General features: G+C 38.2%; 1 protein-coding gene across 1 annotated transcript in view; it reads right to left on the bottom strand.

Moving 5' to 3' along the window:
• The window catches only part of LOC117317907 (nicotinamide N-methyltransferase-like), a 40,124-nt gene that overhangs the window by 4,566 nt on the left and 12,516 nt on the right, over positions 1-23,042 (bottom strand). Inside the window, exons 2-3 of the mRNA XM_033872875.1 lie at positions 2,367-2,517; positions 1,825-2,029 (exon numbers count right to left, since the gene is read on the bottom strand). Coding sequence (XP_033728766.1) covers positions 1,825-2,029; positions 2,367-2,496 — 335 coding nt within the window. The 5' untranslated portion in view covers positions 2,497-2,517. The remainder of the gene's footprint in view (positions 1-1,824; positions 2,030-2,366; positions 2,518-23,042) is intronic.

Here is a 23,042-nt window from a genome sequence, read left to right as displayed (position 1 = left end):
AATTACGGTCCACAAGCTCGTCACACCTGTCATTGCACCACAGGTGTCTGTGATTTCTGGCGTTCTAATCGGAACGCGCCAATAATTGCTTGTGAGTTGACGCGTTTGGTTTCCATGAACATCAGAATTGTTCCGAAGATATGCTTTTACATGTTGTACGTAAATTGAGCTTGAATTTTGTTAAGAATTGCGTTTATTCTATGTCTAGGGAATACATATGTTGTTAATCAAGCAAATCAAAAGTTTTTTGAATTCAGTGAGTTTCGTTTTCCCTACAAGCAAAACAAATTCGTATCACAGAGGTTTGTTTTTAGAATAATTTACCTAAGTTGGCTCATTCATCCACCAATGATTTTGAAAAATTACTCTATGAATCTTGTCTAGGAGTTTCTAATCTTTCATGGACAAGTTGTATCAATTTCGGACAAATATCCGAAAATCACAAATAGCGGTATCTTCAAGTGGATTTGCAACGTAGCCATTGCTGTTTTAGCAAGAAAGAATTCAAATTATTCAGCATTTATTTTACATTTGTATGAATTGCATTTTAAGATTTTATTTCTAGAAGTATTATAACCGAAATCAATATTGGTATGCAACAAACCATGACCTCATAATAACGGATATGATGCAAGTCGTTTTACGTTATAAACGGCCAGTTATAATAGAAAATTATATGTCAATGGTTTCGGAAGTACTTGTTATTTAACTTATTCACAAATATAACTCAAAACGTTTATTCAGCACTACATGGTTGTTGTCTAATTCGCATTAATTGCAGGCATGTGTTCATGTTTGTTTATAGATATTTCCTATGTGGCGGATCTGATCCCGTTAAACTTGTGACGTCACAGGTCAGAGGTAACCGGAGCGAGGTCAACGGCTTTGGTCTTCAGATGTGTTTTGGAGAAAAATCGCAATTATTCTATAAGTCGCTATGAAAGTCCCACTTTCAGCATTTTTAGTTTAATCCTTAATTACATTGTATAGGCTTAATATAGCAATTCGTTACGGGTACACTTTAAGGACGGCATTGTATAGGCTTAATATAGCAATTCGTTACGGGTACACTTTAAGGACGGCCTCTCCTATATGCGATATGAATGCGTGCGTGCTTAAATAGGCGTGGCATGTTGGTGTTTGTTGACGACTTTATAGTACTATCTCACTGAAGTATACTGATGAAGACAGCAGAACACCCAGCCAAGTCACATTGAACTGACAACAGGCGAACCAATCGCCCCACTCCCAAAATGCTAAGCTTTATGAAAGAGCAGCAACTGCTATTTTTCTCTGGTATGTCAATGCTCAAATCAATGCCAAAAGTGAGGCAGTTCGGGATTAGGAAAAGTGAAGTTGTTAAGAAAGAAGAGAAACGATAATATCCTTATCGCCTCTTACTACCACTTGCATCTTATATTCCTTCTCGAACATTCGAATGTGACCGGTTGGGGGTGTCCTGCTGTGTCTTCGGCAGTATGCTTCAGTGAGGTAGCACTATAAATCGGCAAAAGTTCCGGCTTATCACAAGGAGACTTCACACGAGCATACCGCAGCCTCCCAAAACACACATACGCACTCACCACACGCATGCAAGTCGCACGAACGGGAGGCCGTCCTTAAATGACATTAGCTGTTAATAGGACGTTAAACAAACTAAACCAAACTAAACCAAACCAAATTGTTTTAGATAACAAAGTCAGTCTTGGGCCTAGTTTGTGTCAACCTTGTTATTATTTTACTTTAAATTACCTTAGATGTTAATAGGACGTTAAACAAAATAAACCAAACCAAACCAAATTAAATGCCAAGGAGTATCCTTACAGGCGGTCCTCAAGACTTAGGACGTAATCAAGCAACTTCTTCGGATGAGCTATTTCTCCTTTTCGCCATTTCGCTAAGTACTGAAGGTTCTGTGGTGCATAATCTGACAGAAAGATTTCATCCACGTGGTTACTGGCTGTGATCACAGAGTGGACGGTCGGACCAGTACCAACATCTAGGAGACGACGCTTACCACTGACTTTGCCTGTCGATGTTAAATTACTTTCATAAATGTTAAGTTAAATATCACATGTCAGTCGCAGAAAAAGCATAAAACATCAGGGTTAACAATAATAATAGAGCATACCCTGAAGGTAAATAAATGGCATAATCTTTCAATCTTATATCAAGTGTAACGCAAAAATCCCCATCCGTCGAAGGAATGACCTGTCAGGCGAACAGATTTTGTTTTTTATTGCATTTCCACAAATAACGTCATAAATTGTCTTACAGTGACGATAAAAAGAATCGCTTTGTTTTATCTTACTAGTTACGAAAAGAACAACGAGCAGATGATGATCAACCATCATATGTAAACTTACATTCAGCGAAAATCTTATGGAGACTGTCAAGATCTTGTTGCATGCCGATGAAGTCGTTACCAATGTGGTTTTCAATGTACCAGTATGGGTCAAAGTTTGCGTAGTCACGTGTTTCCATCAGGCACGCCATAATCTCTGTACTTCGACCGTCCTTTGTGAGAAATATATGTAAATAATTCAAATAATGTAATGTGTATATTTTAATTATCCTTTTTACAGCACAAAAAGATTAATACTACAAACTTTGTTTAAGGCTTATCAGTACTCCATTCTGTCTGTTTTAAATCTGCATTTTGCCAAACCTTTTTGTTAACGATATTGGTCTGCTTATGTATTTCGTAACAAAACCTTTCTAATGCATTTAATTCAGTTATGTTCAATATAGTTTTATTCAGTTATTAAATATCTTTGCTTAATTAACTGTAAACCATGTAATGAACCTTTTCTCGTTTCCCGTTTTTATACAAAACAAGAGGCATAGATGGCCTGTATCGCTCACCTGGATATTTATTGCAGTCAACAGACTAAACACCTTCCTTTTTCTAGCATTCGTAAGAAATGATTCAAGAAAGATTAAAATAAACAAGACATCCAAGAGGGGTATTCGGGCCACCAATTAATTTTATTGGTGCTACGAAAGAATTACCTTCTCTCTCATTTTTCCTCTATTTCTCTTAATCCTGTCTTGCAGGTAGGGACCAAGAATAGTTCCTCCTGTTCTTTATGCATGATCGAATAAGGCGACTTCAATTGGAATCTTTTCTTTTCTCTGTCCTGCCTTCGGCAGTATGATTTCATGAGATAGCACTATCAAGTGAGTCGCGTTATAACAAGGTGTCAATTATAAGAACACCCAACCTACCAAAACACACGCACAACAACTCGCGCACTGATAACTACATTGTAGCATTGGTAGGACACTTAACAATACTAGACCCTAACCTTAATCATTTGATAAAAAGGTTTAGCTTACCAATGCATTTCAAGAAAAAAACATAGAGGGAATCAAAAATTATTGGCAGGAAATTTTAATTGTCAAAATCAGTAGTGTCTGCTCTTGTTAGTATTTATAAAAAAAATTTTTAGCCCCTACTCTATATCAAAAACCTGTAACACTTGAAGATCAGACGATGTATAGACTGTGGAACATGCTATTGCTTAGTCTACAATTATAGTAAGTGCTACTTACAGAGCTGTCGGCCAATCAGATTGCGCCTTGCATACCACTGTATAATATACAAACTAATTCCGTTCCAAAGTCGCTGCTTCGTCGACTATCATGACTGCTATTGATTCATTTCTCATCTTTAATTCAATGTCACTCGCAAAAAAACACCCATTGGTATTTAAGGATTTTAAACAAAGTTATTACGACAAAACGATTTCGTTTGTTTTTTGTTAATTTTTTTTATGCTCCCGACAAATATGACGGGCAGGAGTAAAATGGTGTGGCTTCATCCGTTCATACATCAAGCGGATTGTTTATCCTAAGAAATTTTCGACCAATTTCTTTATAACTTGATATATATCACAACTTAGCTGTGTTCCCCTTATTGAAAATAAGTTGTTCTATGTTTATTTCAGAAACTGATCTTTAACCGGAGATATATTAGACTTTGTAATTAGGAATTTTGATTCGACTATTTTTGCTGCAGAACTCACAGAGACGAACGCTCAACTAAAGGCCAAAATTGAGACATTGCCAAGGGAAACATTAGAAAGAAAAGATCCGAAAATCAGTAGGCTCTTACCACCATGCAATGGGGACAGCGGGTACGATTCTTACGCCCTACATACAGAGAGGGACATGCATGAATCGCAGAGCGAAAGGTAGGCGTTACTTTATCGGTTAACACCCACGTTAAATTTTAAGCTGGTCAGCAAGTAAATGTGTTATCACCAAACATGTTCAATAGTAGCATACTTTCTGCAACGATTTAAGCATACATTTGACGATGTATTGTTCATTGTAGCTGGGCGTCTAGTTAGTTATTTGTAAGTACAGGTAATGTCATAACCAATCATGGAATATATTTATATAAAAACATGATCAGTCGAACACACTTTTCATATCCTAAATATCTTAATTGCACTGGCATAATTACTTTGTACTTCGCAATTATTTTGTAAATACATTTCACACATACATATATATATATATATAGCAATGTCAAAATACTACATAAGTTACTTATTATCACTCACCTTGTTTTAAATTCCAGTTAGTAGCATCGGGGTATATGTCGCTCTATTCCAATACACCAGTAAAATATATATGTGGGGTGGTGGTTAATGATGTATTTTGCACAAAAAGAAGGGTGCTTAATTTTGATTTGTAGTAGCTCGACATATACGTTTGTTTTCTTTTGCGTTGAAACGTGATAACATAATAACCCGATGTAGTGTTTGAAAACTACACAATAAATTGATATACACATGTAAATTATATGGTAGATTGAAGCCGGGTCTTTGTCCTATAACGGAGACTTTTTAAATTACTAGTACATGACTTAAATACAGAACGTCTGTACATTAGTTAAGACTAATTTGAATAATTCCTTTTAAATTATAGAATGTATTACCTCAATGTTCACAATTATTTGTATTATCGAAATAGTCAAACCATGTCCTCTATCTAACGACCTCGTTAAATAATCTTAGTTTCCTGATAATTACACATGTAAAGTATATGGTAGATGGAAGCCGGGTCTTTGTCCTATAACGGAGATTTTTTAAATTACTAGTAAATGACTTAAATACAGAACGTCTGCACATTAGTTAAGACTAATTTGAATCATTCCTTTTAAATGATATATAATATATGAACTCAATGTTCACAATTATTTGTATTATCGAAATAGTCAAACCACGTTCTCGATCTAATGATCTCGTTAAATAATCTTATTGTCCTGATACTTTATACACTTGGTTGAAACCAGCACTTTTGTAGTTCTGAGTTCGCGTTGTAGCTACTGTATTTGGGAATATCACTAGAAAATATGCATTAAATATTTATATTATATTCAAATACATTTTACACCAAAGTACGTTCACATTCCCTCTTACAATCTCTAACATAAGTTCCAAATATACGTTCAGCACCGTACGGTCACATTGAAATTAGCCACAGAATAAATGCAAGGAGAACTATATGGCGACTAAATTTTTTTTCTGAACAACTTTCTTCTCCTTTATGTCTCCCTTGACAATGCCTCATTTTTGGCCTTCAGTTGACCTGTGAGAAAGGCTTTGGGTTCGGTCCCCTGGTCGAGACATACCAGTCTTTAGAAATGGTAGTTGCTACTTCTGCTTATCGCTCAGCATATTTGGAGTGGGACGACTGGTTCGCCCGTTGTCAGTATAATGTGACCGGGTGGGGTGGCCATGCTGGGTGTCTTCGGCAGCTGCCCTGCAGGTAGGGCGTAAGAATTGTACCTGCTGCCCCCATTGCATGATCGTAAGAGGCGACTAAATTTGGGATCTTATCTTTTCTCTTTCTTAACAACTTTCTTCTTCCTAACGTCTCCCTTGACACTGCCTCACTTTTGGCCTTTAGTTGAGCGTTCGCCCCTGTAAGGAAGGCTTTGGGTTGTCCCCTGGCCGAGACATACCAGAGTCTTTAAAAATGGTAGTTACTGCTTCTGCTTAGCGCTCAGCATACAAGGAGTGGGACGACTGGTTCGCCGCCCGTTGTCAGTATAATGTGACCGGGTGGGGTGGGCTGCTGGGTGTCTTCGGCAGTATGCTTCAGTGAGGTAGCACTATAAATCGGCAAAAGTTCCGGCTTATCACAAGGAGACTTAACACGAACATACCGTAGCCTCCCAAAACACACATACGCACTCACCACACGCATGCATGTCGCACGCACGGGAGGCCGTCCTTAAATGACCTTAGATGTTAATAGGACGTTAAACAAAATAAACCAAACCAAACCAAGTCTTCGGCAGTGAGGTAGCACTATACACTTAACCAAAGTTCTAAGTGGTCACTGACTGTTTGATTCATTAAATGTTAATGAACAATCAGATTAAACCAAACCAAACCAAACAATCAGATTTGTTTCATAAATCATGAATTTAATAATTCATATTTCATGAAATGAGGTACAAAATTGTTTCAATGTTTCCAACTGAATGAAACCGATATTGCAGCGGCAAGATCCTCATCCCCAAAATTGAAAGTCGCAATCTCAATAAGTATCGCGTATGTCCTCCATGTGCATTGATAACAGCTTGGCATCGTCGTCTCATTGATAAAATTAAATTCTGTATGGTGTTTTGTCCAATTCTATTCTATTCAGCTGTTATGTTTTGCTCCGGCTGTCCAAGATTCTGTTGATAGTCCAATGCCCTCACTTTTATTTTCAAGAGGTCCCCAACCTGTTCAATGGGATCTCAATCCGAACTGCGAACTGACCATTGTAGACAACGTATGCTGTTGTTGGTCAACATTTGCTGGGTGATCCTTGCAGCATGGCAAGGTGTATTATCTTGTGCTAGAAGAATCACTCCGTGGTTGCCCCTCATGGGGAACTGCAACTGGCTATAAGACATCTGTTTGATTAGAAGCCGCCATTAAATTTCTCTAATCCGAACAACCTGCGTCTTTGCATGGATGGAAATACCTCCCCAAATGATAATTGATCTGCTTCCAAAGTTGTCCCTCTCGCAGCTGGCATCATTCTGCTCACTTTTTCATCAGTACACTCTTTGCGGCGATCGTCAGCTTGGAGAAGACTTCAACCTCTTCAACAAAAATAACATAGGCCCAGACCAGTCTGCTCTTGCGAATCGCAGATGACGCCTTGCCAACGCTAAGCGAATAACAGTCCCTGCAGGTAGGGCGTAAGAATTGTACCTGCTGCCCCCATTGCATGATCGTAAGAGGCGACTAAATTTGGGATCTTATCTTTTCTCTTCTTTCTTGATAACTTTCTTCTTCCTAATGTCTCCCTTGACAATGCCTCACTTTTGGCCTTTAGTTGAGCGTTCGCCGCTGTGAGGAAGGTTTTGGGTTCTGTCCCCTAGCCGAGACATACCAGAGTCTTTAAAAATGGTAGTTGCTACTCCTGCTAAGCGCTCAGGATATTTGGAGTGGGACGACTGGTTGGCCCGTTGTCAGTATAATGTGACCGGGTGAGGTGTGCTGCTGGGTGTCTTCGGCAGTATGCTTCAGTGAGATAGCACTTTAAATCGGCAAAAGTTCCGGCCTATTACAAGGAGACTTAACACGAACATACCGCAGCCTCCCAAAACACACATACGCACTCACCGCACTCATACATGTCGGACGCACGGGAGGCCGTCCTTAAATGACCTTAGATGTTAATAGGACGTTAAACAAAATAAACCAAAACCAAAACCAAAGCGAATAAGACGATGTCTTTGAGTCAAAACAGGACCTACCCTAGGACGCCGACATGACAAATTTGCCTCCTGTAACCGATTTTTAATTGTTGAGCACTAACAGGCTTTCGATGTGATCCATGCGTAGTTCTTTCTGTCGCTGCAACTGTGGTAAATCTTGCACCGTCTTATATTACTATCCTGACGAGCGGACGTAACTCTTCCTCTTGGTTGGCGTCTGCGATCAATAACAGAGCAAGTTTGTTGGTACTTCCTCCAGAGCTTCTGGATGTCAAAAAGTGATCTGTTTAACATTCGAGCAACCTGTTACAACAACCAAACAAACTCGCTCGCAACTTCTTCAATCATTGTTGTCGCAACCGTTCGAAAAAGTCACATCTATTATATTGCTGTCCTTACAGTTATTCTCTATATTTTGTTTATCCATTCACTGTCTCCGTTTGGTACGAGACTTGCAACCCTGTTAAGCTAACGGCTTCAAATACAAACCAGTGTTGTTTAGTGACGAGACGGGGCTGCGCTTGCACACATGTATACAAATTGTGTAAAGACGGCTTGCTCATTTGCATATAAATCGTATAGTTATACGATTATGACCCCCCTTACAATTAATTAAAAAAACATGAAAAACATACTTGTATCATAAGGAGTACTGAAGTACACTTTCATGAAATAATTTATGAAATGAAAAAACAAACTTGACTGAATTGTCCCTTTAATGTTCCGTCCTATAACAAGGAGACTTCACCACAAACCTACCGCAGCCTCCCAAAACACACATAGGCACTCACCGCACGCATGCATGTCGCACGCACTGGAGGCCGTCCTTAAATGAACTTAGCTGTTAATAGGACGTTAAACAAAATAAACCAAACCAAATTTTAGTGAAAAATTGTTTTTATAGTAAATTAAAACCCCACCAACAGGACCAGTTTGCCTATCCAGTCTCCTATCCAGTCTGTGAAGTTTGTCAGAATAACATGGAATTTTTATTTCAGAATCAGGTATTTCAGGTGTAAGATGTGTTTCAGTTAGACAGATAATATCACTTTCTTTTAATTCGGTTTCAACAATATCAATCTTATATTAAGGTAAGTACTTTCTAGGTTATGCAGAGGACCTGGATTTAATTCAACACCATTGGAGTTAATGAGTAAAATACTAGCCACATACAGAAGGAAAAATAAGTTATTCAGACAGTGTGTTGAAAATGAGAAGTTAGGTATCGATGGAAGCTATGAGCGAGTCTCGGCATCCACATCGGATCCATCATCCAAAGACAAGAGTATCCCCATCATCACGAACGGTCAGCTGACCAACATCATAAGTCTCCGACTCCTCAAAATCTATATCCTCAGTGTAACGGGATGAGCAAATTGCTGGTTCCCACAAGTACAACAGAAACAAGTTGATTTACACTACATACACTTTTATATACAAACAATGAAAATATACAAATTAGGGATGACAAAATATACCAGTCTCTCTCACTTCCATACTTTAAAATAACACACAAAAATACATATGGCCAGATACATTTGTATAAACATGGGAGGACTGTATTCCTTCACTATTTAGAGTCCATCTATATATATTCACTTAGAGAGTAGGCGGAGTTCTACACAATATTTTAATAAACGGCCTCATCATCGAGTAGGCTGACGTCCACATCAATATTAGCACAACAGTAACTGTGCTTTACAGTAATTTATTGGTTAAAGAACTCACGTGCGGGACATTTAAAAGGGACACGTGTGCCTCTTAAAACGATATCAAACAATCTAGTTTAGGTCCCCTGATTATTTACAATTCATGACTGATGGAACATGAAAGATTCATCCAGTAAAATCAAGAAATTAATAGAACGTTTTGCAACCCTAAAATCTTAAAACGAAACCTATGCAGGTTTGCTAAGTCTTCATGACAGGTGCATTTACATATTACAGACTTAAAATATGGGTTTTTTCCCTATTCCTTTGCCTGTGAGTAGTTAAAATGTATCCTGTATTGGCCGAGAAATAGACGTCATTACCGTATAGCGGGACATTTAAGCGGTCATAAAATTAGGCGATTTGGTCATGAAAACTAAAAGTTAAATTTTGGCTGGTTAAAATTTAGCTATTTCCCTCAAATCTAGGGTTTTAATTTGGCGTTGAGCATATTTATTACCTACCGGTATAAATAGATAATTATGTGATGTCCATACATCCAATCCATGTTGATTAAGTGTGTATTATCGATCCTCTGTCTCGAAACCGGAAACTATTACCAAAAAATTGTCAAATTAGTGTTTATATGAGTGGAAGTTAATCAACCGTATGATACGGCCGTGGTCATCTATTGTATGATGTGTTAAAGAATGAGTCTACAGGTAAAGTGTTAACATCAGTTCATTGAATGGTATGGGTAGGGCTTTGTTTTCACAAAAAAATAGTTATAATGCGGTATGTGTCATACTTGTATTGCTATACATGTATCGTGAGTTGTTGTTCACTAGCTATTCGTATTACATGTACCTATCGGCATTTTGGCCGACAGTTGCCAGGCAACAACCAACGTTACGCACCAGTCGTTACTCTCTTGATCATGAGTTATCAAAGGTAAAGGGCGGTCGGAACGGAAACTATTGGCGAAATTGAAATTTTCGCGTATTTTTATTTGGCTGTGTGTAGACCAGGGTTATACCTGTGGTATCACACTCTACGTGTATGTGTTGTGTGAGCGAGATACGTGAGTAGTGGTCACACGTGTGTGTATGTGTTGGAATGTGAAAGCGTCCGACTGACCGTTGACAGACGGACTGTATGATTTAGCACGCGTTTTTCCCATCACACCCCAACTGGTTTTCCCTCCTATTTTCCGCCTAACTATCACTCGGCGCCGGCACTTTCACCAGTCCGGACGTGCTTATGATAAAGAGATACTTGCATGGTTGCGAGACCATTGTCAGACATCTACTACTTGGGCCTGGGACGCCTGGTAAGTTATACACGCGTGAATGGTTTGTACTTTCGTTTCTGTGTACAGTCCGTTTCGTAAATGTCTGTATTCGTCGTTGTATTGTTTCTGTTTTAGGTTTCCTGTACGTCGAATAAATTATATCTGGAAGAATCTACGGCTGTTGTGTCTTGTATAACGACCACACCGTAGGGTGTGGTCGTTATACAAGACACAACAGCCGTAGATTCTTCCAGATATAATTTATTCGACGTACAGGAAGGTCGACCAAGAGTCATAGCGTATGCTAGTAGGGGGCTTCGGTCCAGTGAAAGAAACTATCCAGCTCACAAGTTGGAGTTTCTAGCGTTAAAATGGGCAGTCACCGATAAATTCCATGACTACCTCTATGGTACCAAATTTCAGGTGATAACTGATAATAACCCATTAACTTATGTCCTCACCAAGGCTTAGTTAGACGCTACAGGTCAGCGCTGGATAGCCGCCTTGGCTAGCTATGATTTTACTTTATCATATAGGCCTGGGAAAAGCAACTGTGATGCTGATGGGTTGTCCCGTTGCCCACAGGTTTTTGCCGACACAGTCAAGGCAATATGCCAGGCTGCCACCGCATCAGTGCCACTTGTTGACTCGGTGACGCCGGGTCCCACCTCTCTTTCGGCCGGAGATGAGGCTGGGGACCGTCCGACCGAGTTTAGCAATGTGGATTGGGCATTAGAACAGAGTAGGGATCCAGTAATTGGTAGACTTGTTCACCTCTACAGTAGGAAGCGTTTCCCTGGGGGAGTGGAGCTGAAGAATGAGCCTCCTGAGGTGCGAAGGTACCTTAGGGAGAAAGGGCGTATCTCCTTCCTGAAGGGTGTTTTGTACAGAACCGCTACTGTAGATGGTGAGCAAGTGAATCAGTTGCTGTTGCCCGATGCTTACAGAGCCCAAGCACTGAGAGGTGTCCACGATGAGGTAGGTCACCAGGGTAAAGAAAAGACCCTATGGCTAGCCAGGCGAAGGTTTTATTGGCCAGGCCTCGAAGGTGATATTAGTGCCAAAGTTGAACACTGTGGCAGATGCATAAGGAGGAAAACCCCTGTGAAACCAGTGGCTGGGTTGGTTCCCATTGAATCCACTAGGCCATTGGAGTTGCTGTGCGTAGATTTCCTGAGTTTGGAGAGGTCAAAGGGTGGTTATGAAAATATTTTAGTAATCACTGACCACTTTACTCGTTTCGCACATGCAATACCCTGTCGTAATCAATTAGCCACAACGACAGCAAAAGCACTGTATGAACATTTTATAGTGCATTACAGTTTCCCTGAGAAGTTGCCTGTCTGACCAGGGCAGGAACTTCTGTAGCACGGTCATCAGGGAACTTTGTAAAATCGCTGGAGTGAAAAAGGTTCGCACCACACCCTATCACCCCATGGGCAATGGCTCAGCTGAGCGATTTAACCAAACACTCCTTAAAATGCTAGCCACTTTAGAGTCTGAACAAAAGTCTGACTGGAAGAGTTATGTCTCTCCCTTATTAGTATTGTGAACATAAGTGTGTATATATGCAGTGTAGTCAGCTTTGACTTGCGTGTCGGTTGGGACTGCCCTATCACACATATATTGTGTCAATAGTTGCTGCGCTGCCTATAGATACATTTTAGTAACCATGTCGTTGACTTCAGAGGAAATGTCTATGATACAGAAACTTACAGCTTCTGGTAAGTTTAAGATCACTCCTCTGCAGGAGGGGGAGGAAGCTGGTACCCATGATAGTTATAGAAAAGTAAGCACCCCGAAACAGGAATGTAATTTTGGATTTGAGGAGTCATTAGCAAAACCCCATGGCAGTAACACCCCCAAAATCTCTCAGTTCTCAGGTGACCCGAGTCCTCATAAGAACGAGGTTACGTATAGAGAGTGGAGATATGAGGTTCAGTATCTGTCCGATGACCCTTTGTTATCGCAGAGTACTCTGGGGCAGGCCATTCGGAGATCTTTAAGGGGCGGTGCCAGGTTAGCTTTAATGGGGATTGATAACCAACACAGTGTCCTCGAGATATTGAACAAATTTGACATCCTCTATGGTGATGTTCGCACCAAAGACATGATAATGCAAGAGTTTTTCAACTCATATCAAAAGTCAGGTGAGTCAGCAACTGAGTTTGGCTGTAGGCTAGACTGTATGATGCAAGTTGCTGTTGAACAGGGATATTTGGATAGTTATTCAAAGAATGACCTTTTTGCGTAGGAAATTTTGGTCGTCCTTGGCATGTGAAAAGCTGAAAAGCCAGACGAGGCATAAGTTTGACACTATACTAGATTACAATCAGCTATTAAAGGAGATTAGGATAGTGGAGAGTGAGATAAACATCAGTAGTGGAGTTAAGGCTGCAAGTGGTAATAGTAAGAAAACGAGCCAGCATGCTATTCAGGACGAGAGGGTAGGTCAACCTCATACTTTAGAGGAGTTGGAGGAAAAGTTTGATAGAAAACTGGAGAAGTTAGACGAGAAGGTTAGTGATCAGTTTTCTATGGTTATGGAAAAGTTGAATAGCTTGCAGGTGAACAAACCACGTTATTCTAATAGCAATAGATACCAGAATGATGACAACCGTAGTAGGAAAGGGTATAATGGCCAAGGTCAAAGTCAGAAAGGTCAAGGTCAGAAAGGTCAAGGTCAAAAGGCTAAGGATACAGGTGGTGGGCGCAAAGACCCAAACGCCTAAAGGGTTCTGCAGCTGGCGGAGACCCTCAAAGGTTTAGATAAAGGCCAACCAGTTCTGCATAGGATGGTAGGGGAAAGGAATGAAAACTGTGTAGTTTTGCATGGTGAGGAAATGACTGGGTTGATTGATAGTGGATCTATGATTACAACTTTGTCTAAGAACCGATATCTGCGGTTGAGAAATAGGCCAGAATTGTTAGGTTTGGACAAGTTAGGTCTAGAGGTGACAGTTGCTGACGGTACTAGGTTGAATTATCTTGGCTACATTGAAACTTGGGTTCAAATTCCATTTCTAGGTAATGTTGAGATACCAGTGCCTGTGTTGATAGTGCCAGATACTGAATACAATGAACGGTGTCCAGTGATCATAGGTACAAATATTAGACCATGTAAAGCTATTTCAAGTGAAACAGATTTTGAAAAGGTACCCCAGGAGTGGAAGGTGGCCATGAATAGTATAGAGTGTAACAAGTTCTATGTCAAGTCCTTAAGTAAGAAGACAGTAACAGTGCAACCTTATGGTTCCTGCATGGTTGATGGGATAGTTAGAGATATAGGACAAGGGATTAGTGAAGTGGTGACAAAACTTAGACAGTGGAGAAGCTGGGTTTGCAGTGAGTCCTAGGGTAGTTAAGTGTAATCAACAGTCAAATGTGGTAAGGGTACGTGTTCAAGTTTGTAATTTGACTGCAAAGCCTGTGTTGATAAGGCCTAGGACAGAGTTCTGCCAGGTTCAGGAGGTCAAGGTTGTGGATGATTTAGCTTCAAGTGTAGTTAGGTTACCAACAAAGTCAAGTCCTGAGGAGTTGGGGGTACACATTGATCCCAGCACATTATCCCAAGAACAATTAGCTACTGTTAGGGAAATGTTGACTAAATGGAGTCACATCTTCTCAAAAGATGCTTCAGATTTAGGTAACGCAGATATTGTTAAGCATAAAATAGAGCTGATGGAGGAGAAACCATTCAAACAACCATATAGGCGTATCCCTCCTGGAATGTTTGAGGAGGTACGGCAACATGTTAAGGACATGCTTGACATAGGAGTCATTAGAGAGTCAGATTCTCCATTTTCTTCTAACATAGTACTCGTTAGGAAAAAAGATGGCTCTCTGAGATTCTGTATCGATTACAGAATGCTCAACAATAGAACTCGGAAGGATGCTTACAGACTCCCTAGGTTTGATGACATAATAGATACCCTCAATGGCTCAAAGTTCTTTTCCAAGCTTGACCTTCGCTCAGGTTATTGGCAGGTGGAAATGGAGGAAGAGTCAAAGCCATACACAGCCTTCACCGTAGGTAATTTAGGGTTTTACGAATGTAACCGTATGGGTTTCGGATTAACAAATGCTCCAGCCACATTCCAACGGTTGATGGAGAAGTGTATGGGGGATTTACATCTCCGGGAGTGTTTAGTTTTCATTGATGATGTCCTCATTTTTGCTAGAACATTTGAGGAGCACATGAAAAGGTTGCAGGCTGTGTTTGGTAAGCTTGAGGAGCATAATCTTAAACTGAAGCCTTCCAAGTGTGAACTGTTTAAACCCTCAGTCACATATCTTGGTCACGTGGTTTCAGAGCAGGGTATCGGTACTGACCCAGAAAAAACTAAAGCAGTCAGAGACTGGCCTGAACCCAAGAGTTTGAAGGAGCTTCGACAGTTCCTCGGGTTCACCGGTTACTACCGACGGTTCATTAAAGACTACTCAAAGATAGTTGAACCACTCAACGCGTTGTTGCGGGGACATGGTCCTCCTAACAAAACCAAGGTTGGTAGTAAACGGAAGGTGGCACCTGCAAAGTGGAAATGGGGTGATAGGCAACAGAGTGCCTTTGACACTGTCAAAGAGATACTTGTTAGTCCTCCGATTCTGGGATATGCAGATTATTCCAAACCATTTGTAGTTCACACCGATGCCAGTGGCGACGGTCTGGGTAGTATTCTCTATCAAGAACAGGAAGGTCGACCAAGAGTCATAGCGTATGCTAGTAGGGGGCTTCGGTCCAGTGAAAGAAACTATCCAGCTCACAAAATTTGACGGGTATATGTCACACACACTCACTATCTATCATTTTATGATTGGATACTCCGAGTTCAAACAGACCCGTGAAGCCTTTTTTAGGGTTACGTCTATGAATTGTATATGGTTATTTATTTGATATGGAGCTGCACCATAAAGTATGTCGGTGATGTTTAGATGTTTACCTTTTCATTTTAGTCTGTGTCTTTCTGCCAGCGTCCTCCTAATCTGATGTTGTCTGGCCCTTAATAAAGCTCCAATGAAACATATACAATTCATTATAATGAAATACAATACCATAATGACAGTGGGTGTCATTGCTTCATCACGTTATTGTATGAATTATCCCTTTCGTCTATGTATATAATGTTACAGTGTACCCTGAATGGTTTGTATTACGGTTATTTATTGTAAAAGCTGTTAAATAAAGTACGGTGAAGGAATTATGAAAATTTGTAAAAACAATTTAACTTTTGGAATGCAAATGTCATCCCAATCTAATTAAAATTGGACTTGTAATTTCCAATCCTCTACGATACACTGCAATACAAAATCTAACAATATCCCGCAGTGTAAATAATGGCACGATGTCCTAGAGTAATACATTTCACAATCTTTAAAAAGCACCCGAAGACCTCGTTTCTGAAGAATACATTCTGACACACGTGTACCTCTGTCTGATTTTAAGAAGGAACTCAGCTAATTTGACCACTTTTACAATTCAGCCAAATATTCCTGGTTTCCCTATGTCCGGGGAATGTAATGCGTCAGATGTAATGAATTTCACAGTCTTGATAAAAATTGAAGACCTTTCCGTTTCTGAAGAGAACAAGATTCTTTCATATTTAAACCAATTGTATGTCCTTTGGCTGAGGAGGGAGTCTTCGTAGTGCATATAATAAGAAAACACAAACCTCCGTCCAACCTAACTTACAATTTCTGGGATATGCATTGGCATCAGTAGCACTGGTAAGCCCAGTGGATTGGTTAACAGTTATAATAACACTTAAAAGTAAAAATTTCCGAGACACTGATGGTACAGTCACGATTGACGTAGCTTCAGATGATTGTAGTTAAGAATTCGTCTCTGTAAAAGGGGGTTTTAGTTCTACCATGGTCAAGACAAATCAAATAAAACCGGTACTTGTTACTCCAATCTCGATGTTCAGCTTTGGCCAAGGTACTGGGTTTGTCCTCTGGCAGTACATGTATAATGTGACCGAATGCGGTTTTAAGCAACCACATCCAAGTGTGGCATTTCAGTGGGATTACACTGTACAATTGGTATCAGTCGTGGAAAACATCTTTAAAGTGCATTAGGTGAAACAGAGGGCACGTTCCCCTCGGAAAACGTAGGCACATATTCATAAAACAATTCTCATGCTCAAGCTTGAAATCTGTGATCAACGCAACTACGAGAACCCTAAATTGGTTTAAATCATAAATTTATCATCTTAATTTATCATTTATGAATCACTGATATTTAGAACCCTAAATTGGTTTAAATCATCAATTTATCATCTTAATTTATCATTTATGAATCAGATTTATCATCTGAAGTATTTCAGCCTGGCCAAAAAAATAGTATTTCAGCACTAGTACGGTTTCATGAATGCTTGTCCAGGACGAAGTCTTTGCTTTTAAGGTCTTCCAAGATTTTGTTGGTATTTGCTCTCGTTTATATATCTGAGTTACATGTTACTATTTGTAAATAAGATGTAACAAAAATATCAATCCCAATCTGTATTTTCTCAATTTTTTTTATTACCATCCGATTTTGAATATTGTGTCACACAATCTGAGTTTGAAAATTGTGTACTACATTCCTAGTTTTAACATTGTGTTATAAATCCGAGTCTGAATATTGTTTAACACAGTATCAGTATATATACTGGTGTCATGCCCTTTACACTATATATACTGGTGTCTTACACTATATACTGGTGTCAGGCCCTTTACATTATATATACTGGTGTCATGCCCTTTACACTATATATACTGGTGTCTTACACTATATACTGATGTCAGGCCCTTTACACTATATATACTGGTGTCATTCCCTTTACATTATATATACTGGTGTCTTACACTATATACTGGTGTCATGCCCTTTACACTATATATACTGGTGTCTTACACTATATACTGATGTCAGGCCCTTTACACTATATATACTGATGTCATTCCCTTTACACTATATATACTGATGTCATTCCCTTTACACTATATATACTGGTGTCATTCCCATTACACTATATATACTGATGTCAGGCCCTTTACACTATATATACTGGTGTCATTCCCTTTATACTATATATACTTGTGTCTTACACTATATACTGATGTCAGGCCCTTTATACTATATATACTGGTGCCATTCCCTTTACACTATGTCTACTGGTGTCAAGCCCTTTACACTATATATATTGGTGTCATTCCCTTTACACTATATATACTGATGTCAGGCCCTTTACACTATATATACTGATGTCAGGCCCTTTACACTATATATACTGATGTCATTCCCTTTACACTATATATACTGATGTCATTCCCTTTACACTATATCTACTGATGTCATTCCCTTTACACTATATATACTGATGTCATTCCCTTTACACTATATATACTGGTGTCATTCCCTTTACACTATATATACTGATGTCATTCCCTTTACACTATATATACTGATGTCATTCCCTTTACACTATATATACTGATGTCATTCCCTTTACACTATATATACTGGTGTCATAACCTTTACACTATAGATACTGATGTCATTCCCTTTACACTATATATACTGGTGTCATTCCCTTTACACTATATATACTGATGTCATTCCCTTTACACTATATACACTGGTGTCATTCCCTTTACACTATATATACTGGTATATGGCCTTTACACTATATATACTGATGTCATTCCCTTTACACTATATATACTGGTATATGGCCTTTACACTATATATACTGATGTCATTCCCTTTACACTATATATACTGGTGTCATTCCCTTTACACTATATATACTGGTATATGGCCTTTACACTATATATACTGATGTCATTCCCTTTACACTATATATACTGGTGTCATTCCCTTTACACTATATCTACTGATGTCATTCCCTTTATACTATATATACTGGTGTCAGGCCCTTTACATTATATATACTGATGTCATTCCCTTTACACTATATATACTGATGTCATTCCCTTTATACTATATATACTGGTGTCATTCCCTTTACACTATATATACTGATGTCATTCCCTTTACACTATATATACTGATGTCACGCCCTTTACACTATATATACTGATGTCATTCCCTTTACACTATATATACTGATGTCATTCCTTTTACACTATATATACTGATGTCATTCCCTTTACACTATATATACTGATGTATGGCCTTTACACTATATATACTGATGTCATTCCCTTTACACTATATATACTGGTGTCATTCCCTTTATACTATATATACTGGTGTCAGGCCCTTTACACTATATATACTGATGTCATTCCCTTATACTATATATACTGATGTCAGGCCCTTTACACTATATATACTGATGTCAGGCCCTTTACACTATATATACTGATGTCATGCCCTTTACACTATATATACTGATGTCATGCCCTTTACACTATATATACTGGTGTCATTCCCTTTACACTATATATACTGGTGTCATTCCCTTTACACTATATATACTGGTGTCATTCCCTTATACTATATATACTGGTGTCATTCCCTTATACTATATATACTGGTGTCATTCCCTTTACACTATATATACTGGTGTCATTCCCTTTACACTATATATACTGGTGTCATTCCCTTTACACTATATATACTGGTGTCATTCCCTTATACTATATATACTGGTGTCATTCCCTTTACACTATATATACTGATGTCATGCCCTTTATACTATATATACTGATGTATGGCCTTTACACTATATATACTGATGTCATTCCCTTTACACTATATATACTGATGTCATTCCCTTTATACTATATATACTGGTGTCATTCCCTTTACACTATATATACTGGTGTCATTCCCTTTACACTATATATACTGGTGTATGGCCTTTACACTATATATACTGATGTCATTCCCTTTACACTATATATACTGATGTCATTCCCTTTACACTATATATACTGGTGTCATGTTCATTACACTATATATACTGATGTCATTCCCTTTACACTATATATACTGGTGTCATGCCCTTTATACTATATATACTGGTGTCATTCCCTTTACACTATATATACTGGTGTCATTCCCTTTACACTATATATACTGGTGTCAGGCCCTTTACACTATATATACTGGTGTCATTCCCTTTACACTATATATACTGATGTCATTCCCTTTACACTATATATACTGATGTCATTCCCTTTACACTATATATACTGGTGTCATTCCCTTTACACTATATATACTGGTGTCATTCCCTTTACACTATATATACTGATGTCATTCCCTTTACACTATATATACTGGTGTCATTCCCTTTACACTATATATACTGGTGTCATTCCCTTTACACTATATATACTGATGTCATTCCCTTTACACTATATATACTGATGTCATTCCCTTTACACTATATATACTGGTGTCATTCCCTTTACACTATATATACTGGTGTCAGGCCCTTTACACTATATATACTGGTGTCATTCCCTTTACACTATATATACTGATGTCATTCCCTTTACACTATATATACTGATGTCATTCCCTTTACACTATATATACTGGTGTCATTCCCTTTACACTATATATACTGGTGTCATTCCCTTTACACTATATATACTGATGTCATTCCCTTTATACTATATATACTGGTGTCAGGCCCTTTACACTATATATACTGGTGTCAGGCCCTTTACACTATATATACTGGTGTCATTCCCTTTACATTATATATACTGATGTCATTCCCTTTACACTATATATACTGATGTCAGGCCCTTTACACTATATATACTGGTGTCATTCCCTTTACACTATATATACTGGTGTCATACCCTTTACACTATATATACTGGTGTCATTCCCTTTACACTATATATACTGGTGTCGTTCCCTTTACACTATATATATTGATGTCATTCCCTTTACACTATATATACTGATGTCATTCCCTTTACACTATATATACTGGTGTCATTCCCTTTACACTATATATACTGATGTCATTCCCTTTACACTATATATACTGATGTCAGGCCCTTTACACTATATATACTGATGTCATTCCCTTTACACTATATATACTGGTGTCATTCCCTTTACACTATATATATACTGATGTCAGGCCCTTTACACTATATATATTGATGTCATTCCCTTTACACTATATATACTGGTGTCATTCCCTTTACACTATATATACTGATGTCATTCCCTTTACACTATATATACTGATGTCAGGCCCTTTACACTATATATACTGATGTCATTCCCTTTACACTATATATACTGGTGTCATTCCCTTTACACTATATATATACTGATGTCAGGCCCTTTACACTATATATATTGATGTCATTCCCTTTACACTATATACTGATGTCATTCCCTTTACACTATATATACTGGTGTCATTCCCTTTACACTATATATACTGATGTCATTCCCTTTACACTATATATACTGATGTCAGGCCCTTTACACTATATATACTGATGTCATTCCCTTTACACTATATATACTGGTGTCATTCCCTTTACACTATATATACTGGTGTCATTCCCTTTACACTATATCTACTGATGTCATTCCCTTTACACTATATATACTGATGTCATTCCCTTTACAATATATATACTGATGTCATTCCCTTTACACTATATATACTGATGTCATTCCCTTTACACTATATACACTGGTGTCATTCCCTTTACACTATATATACTGGTATATGGCCTTTACACTATATATACTGATGTCATTCCCTTTACACTATATATACTGGTGTCATTCCTTTTACACTATATATACTGATGTCATTCCCTTTACACTATATATACTGATGTCAGGCCCTTTACACTATATACACTGGTGTCATTCCCTTTACACTATATATACTGGTATATGGCCTTTACACTATATATACTGATGTCATTCCCTTTACACTATATATACTGGTGTCATGCCCTTTATACTATATATACTGATGTCATTCCCTTTACACTATATATACTGGTGTCATTCCCTTTACACTATATATACTGATGTATGGCCTTTACACTATATATACTGATGTCAGGCCCTTTACACTTTATATACTGATGTCATTCCCTTTACACTATATATACTGGTGTCATGTTCATTACACTATATATACTGATGTCATTCCCTTTACACTATATATACTGGTGTCATGCCCTTTATACTATATATACTGGTGTCATTCCCTTTACACTATATATACTGGTGTCATTCCCTTTACACTATATATACTGGTGTCAGGCCCTTTACACTATATATACTGGTGTCATTCCCTTTACACTATATATACTGATGTCATTCCCTTTACACTATATATACTGATGTCATTCCCTTTACACTATATATACTGGTGTCATTCCCTTTACACTATATATACTGGTGTCATTCCCTTTACACTATATATACTGATGTCATTCCCTTTACACTATATATACTGGTGTCATTCCCTTTACACTATATATACTGGTGTCATTCCCTTTACACTATATATACTGATGTCATTCCCTTTACACTATATATACTGATGTCATTCCCTTTACACTATATATACTGGTGTCATTCCCTTTACACTATATATACTGGTGTCAGGCCCTTTACACTATATATACTGGTGTCATTCCCTTTACACTATATATACTGATGTCATTCCCTTTACACTATATATACTGATGTCATTCCCTTTACACTATATATACTGGTGTCATTCCCTTTACACTATATATACTGATGTCATTCCCTTTACACTATATATATACTGATGTCAGGCCCTTTACACTATATATATTGATGTCATTCCCTTTACACTATATATACTGATGTCATTCCCTTTACACTATATATACTGGTGTCATTCCCTTTACACTATATATACTGATGTCATTCCCTTTACACTATATATACTGATGTCAGGCCCTTTACACTATATATACTGATGTCATTCCCTTTACACTATATATACTGGTGTCATTCCCTTTACACTATATATACTGGTGTCATTCCCTTTACACTATATCTACTGATGTCATTCCCTTTACACTATATATACTGATGTCATTCCCTTTACAATATATATACTGATGTCATTCCCTTTACACTATATATACTGATGTCATTCCCTTTACACTATATACACTGGTGTCATTCCCTTTACACTATATATACTGGTATATGGCCTTTACACTATATATACTGGTGTCATTCCCTTTACACTATATATACTGGTATATGGCCTTTACACTATATATACTGATGTCATTCCCTTTACACTATATATACTGGTGTCATTCCTTTTACACTATATATACTGATGTCATTCCCTTTACACTATATATACTGATG

The sequence above is a fragment of the Pecten maximus genome, chromosome 19, assembly GCF_902652985.1.
Source record: "Pecten maximus chromosome 19, xPecMax1.1, whole genome shotgun sequence".
Lineage (NCBI taxonomy): Eukaryota > Metazoa > Mollusca > Bivalvia > Pectinida > Pectinidae > Pecten > Pecten maximus.
The sequence above is the reverse complement of the archived record's forward strand: the minus strand, read 5'-3'. Positions and strand labels throughout refer to the sequence as shown.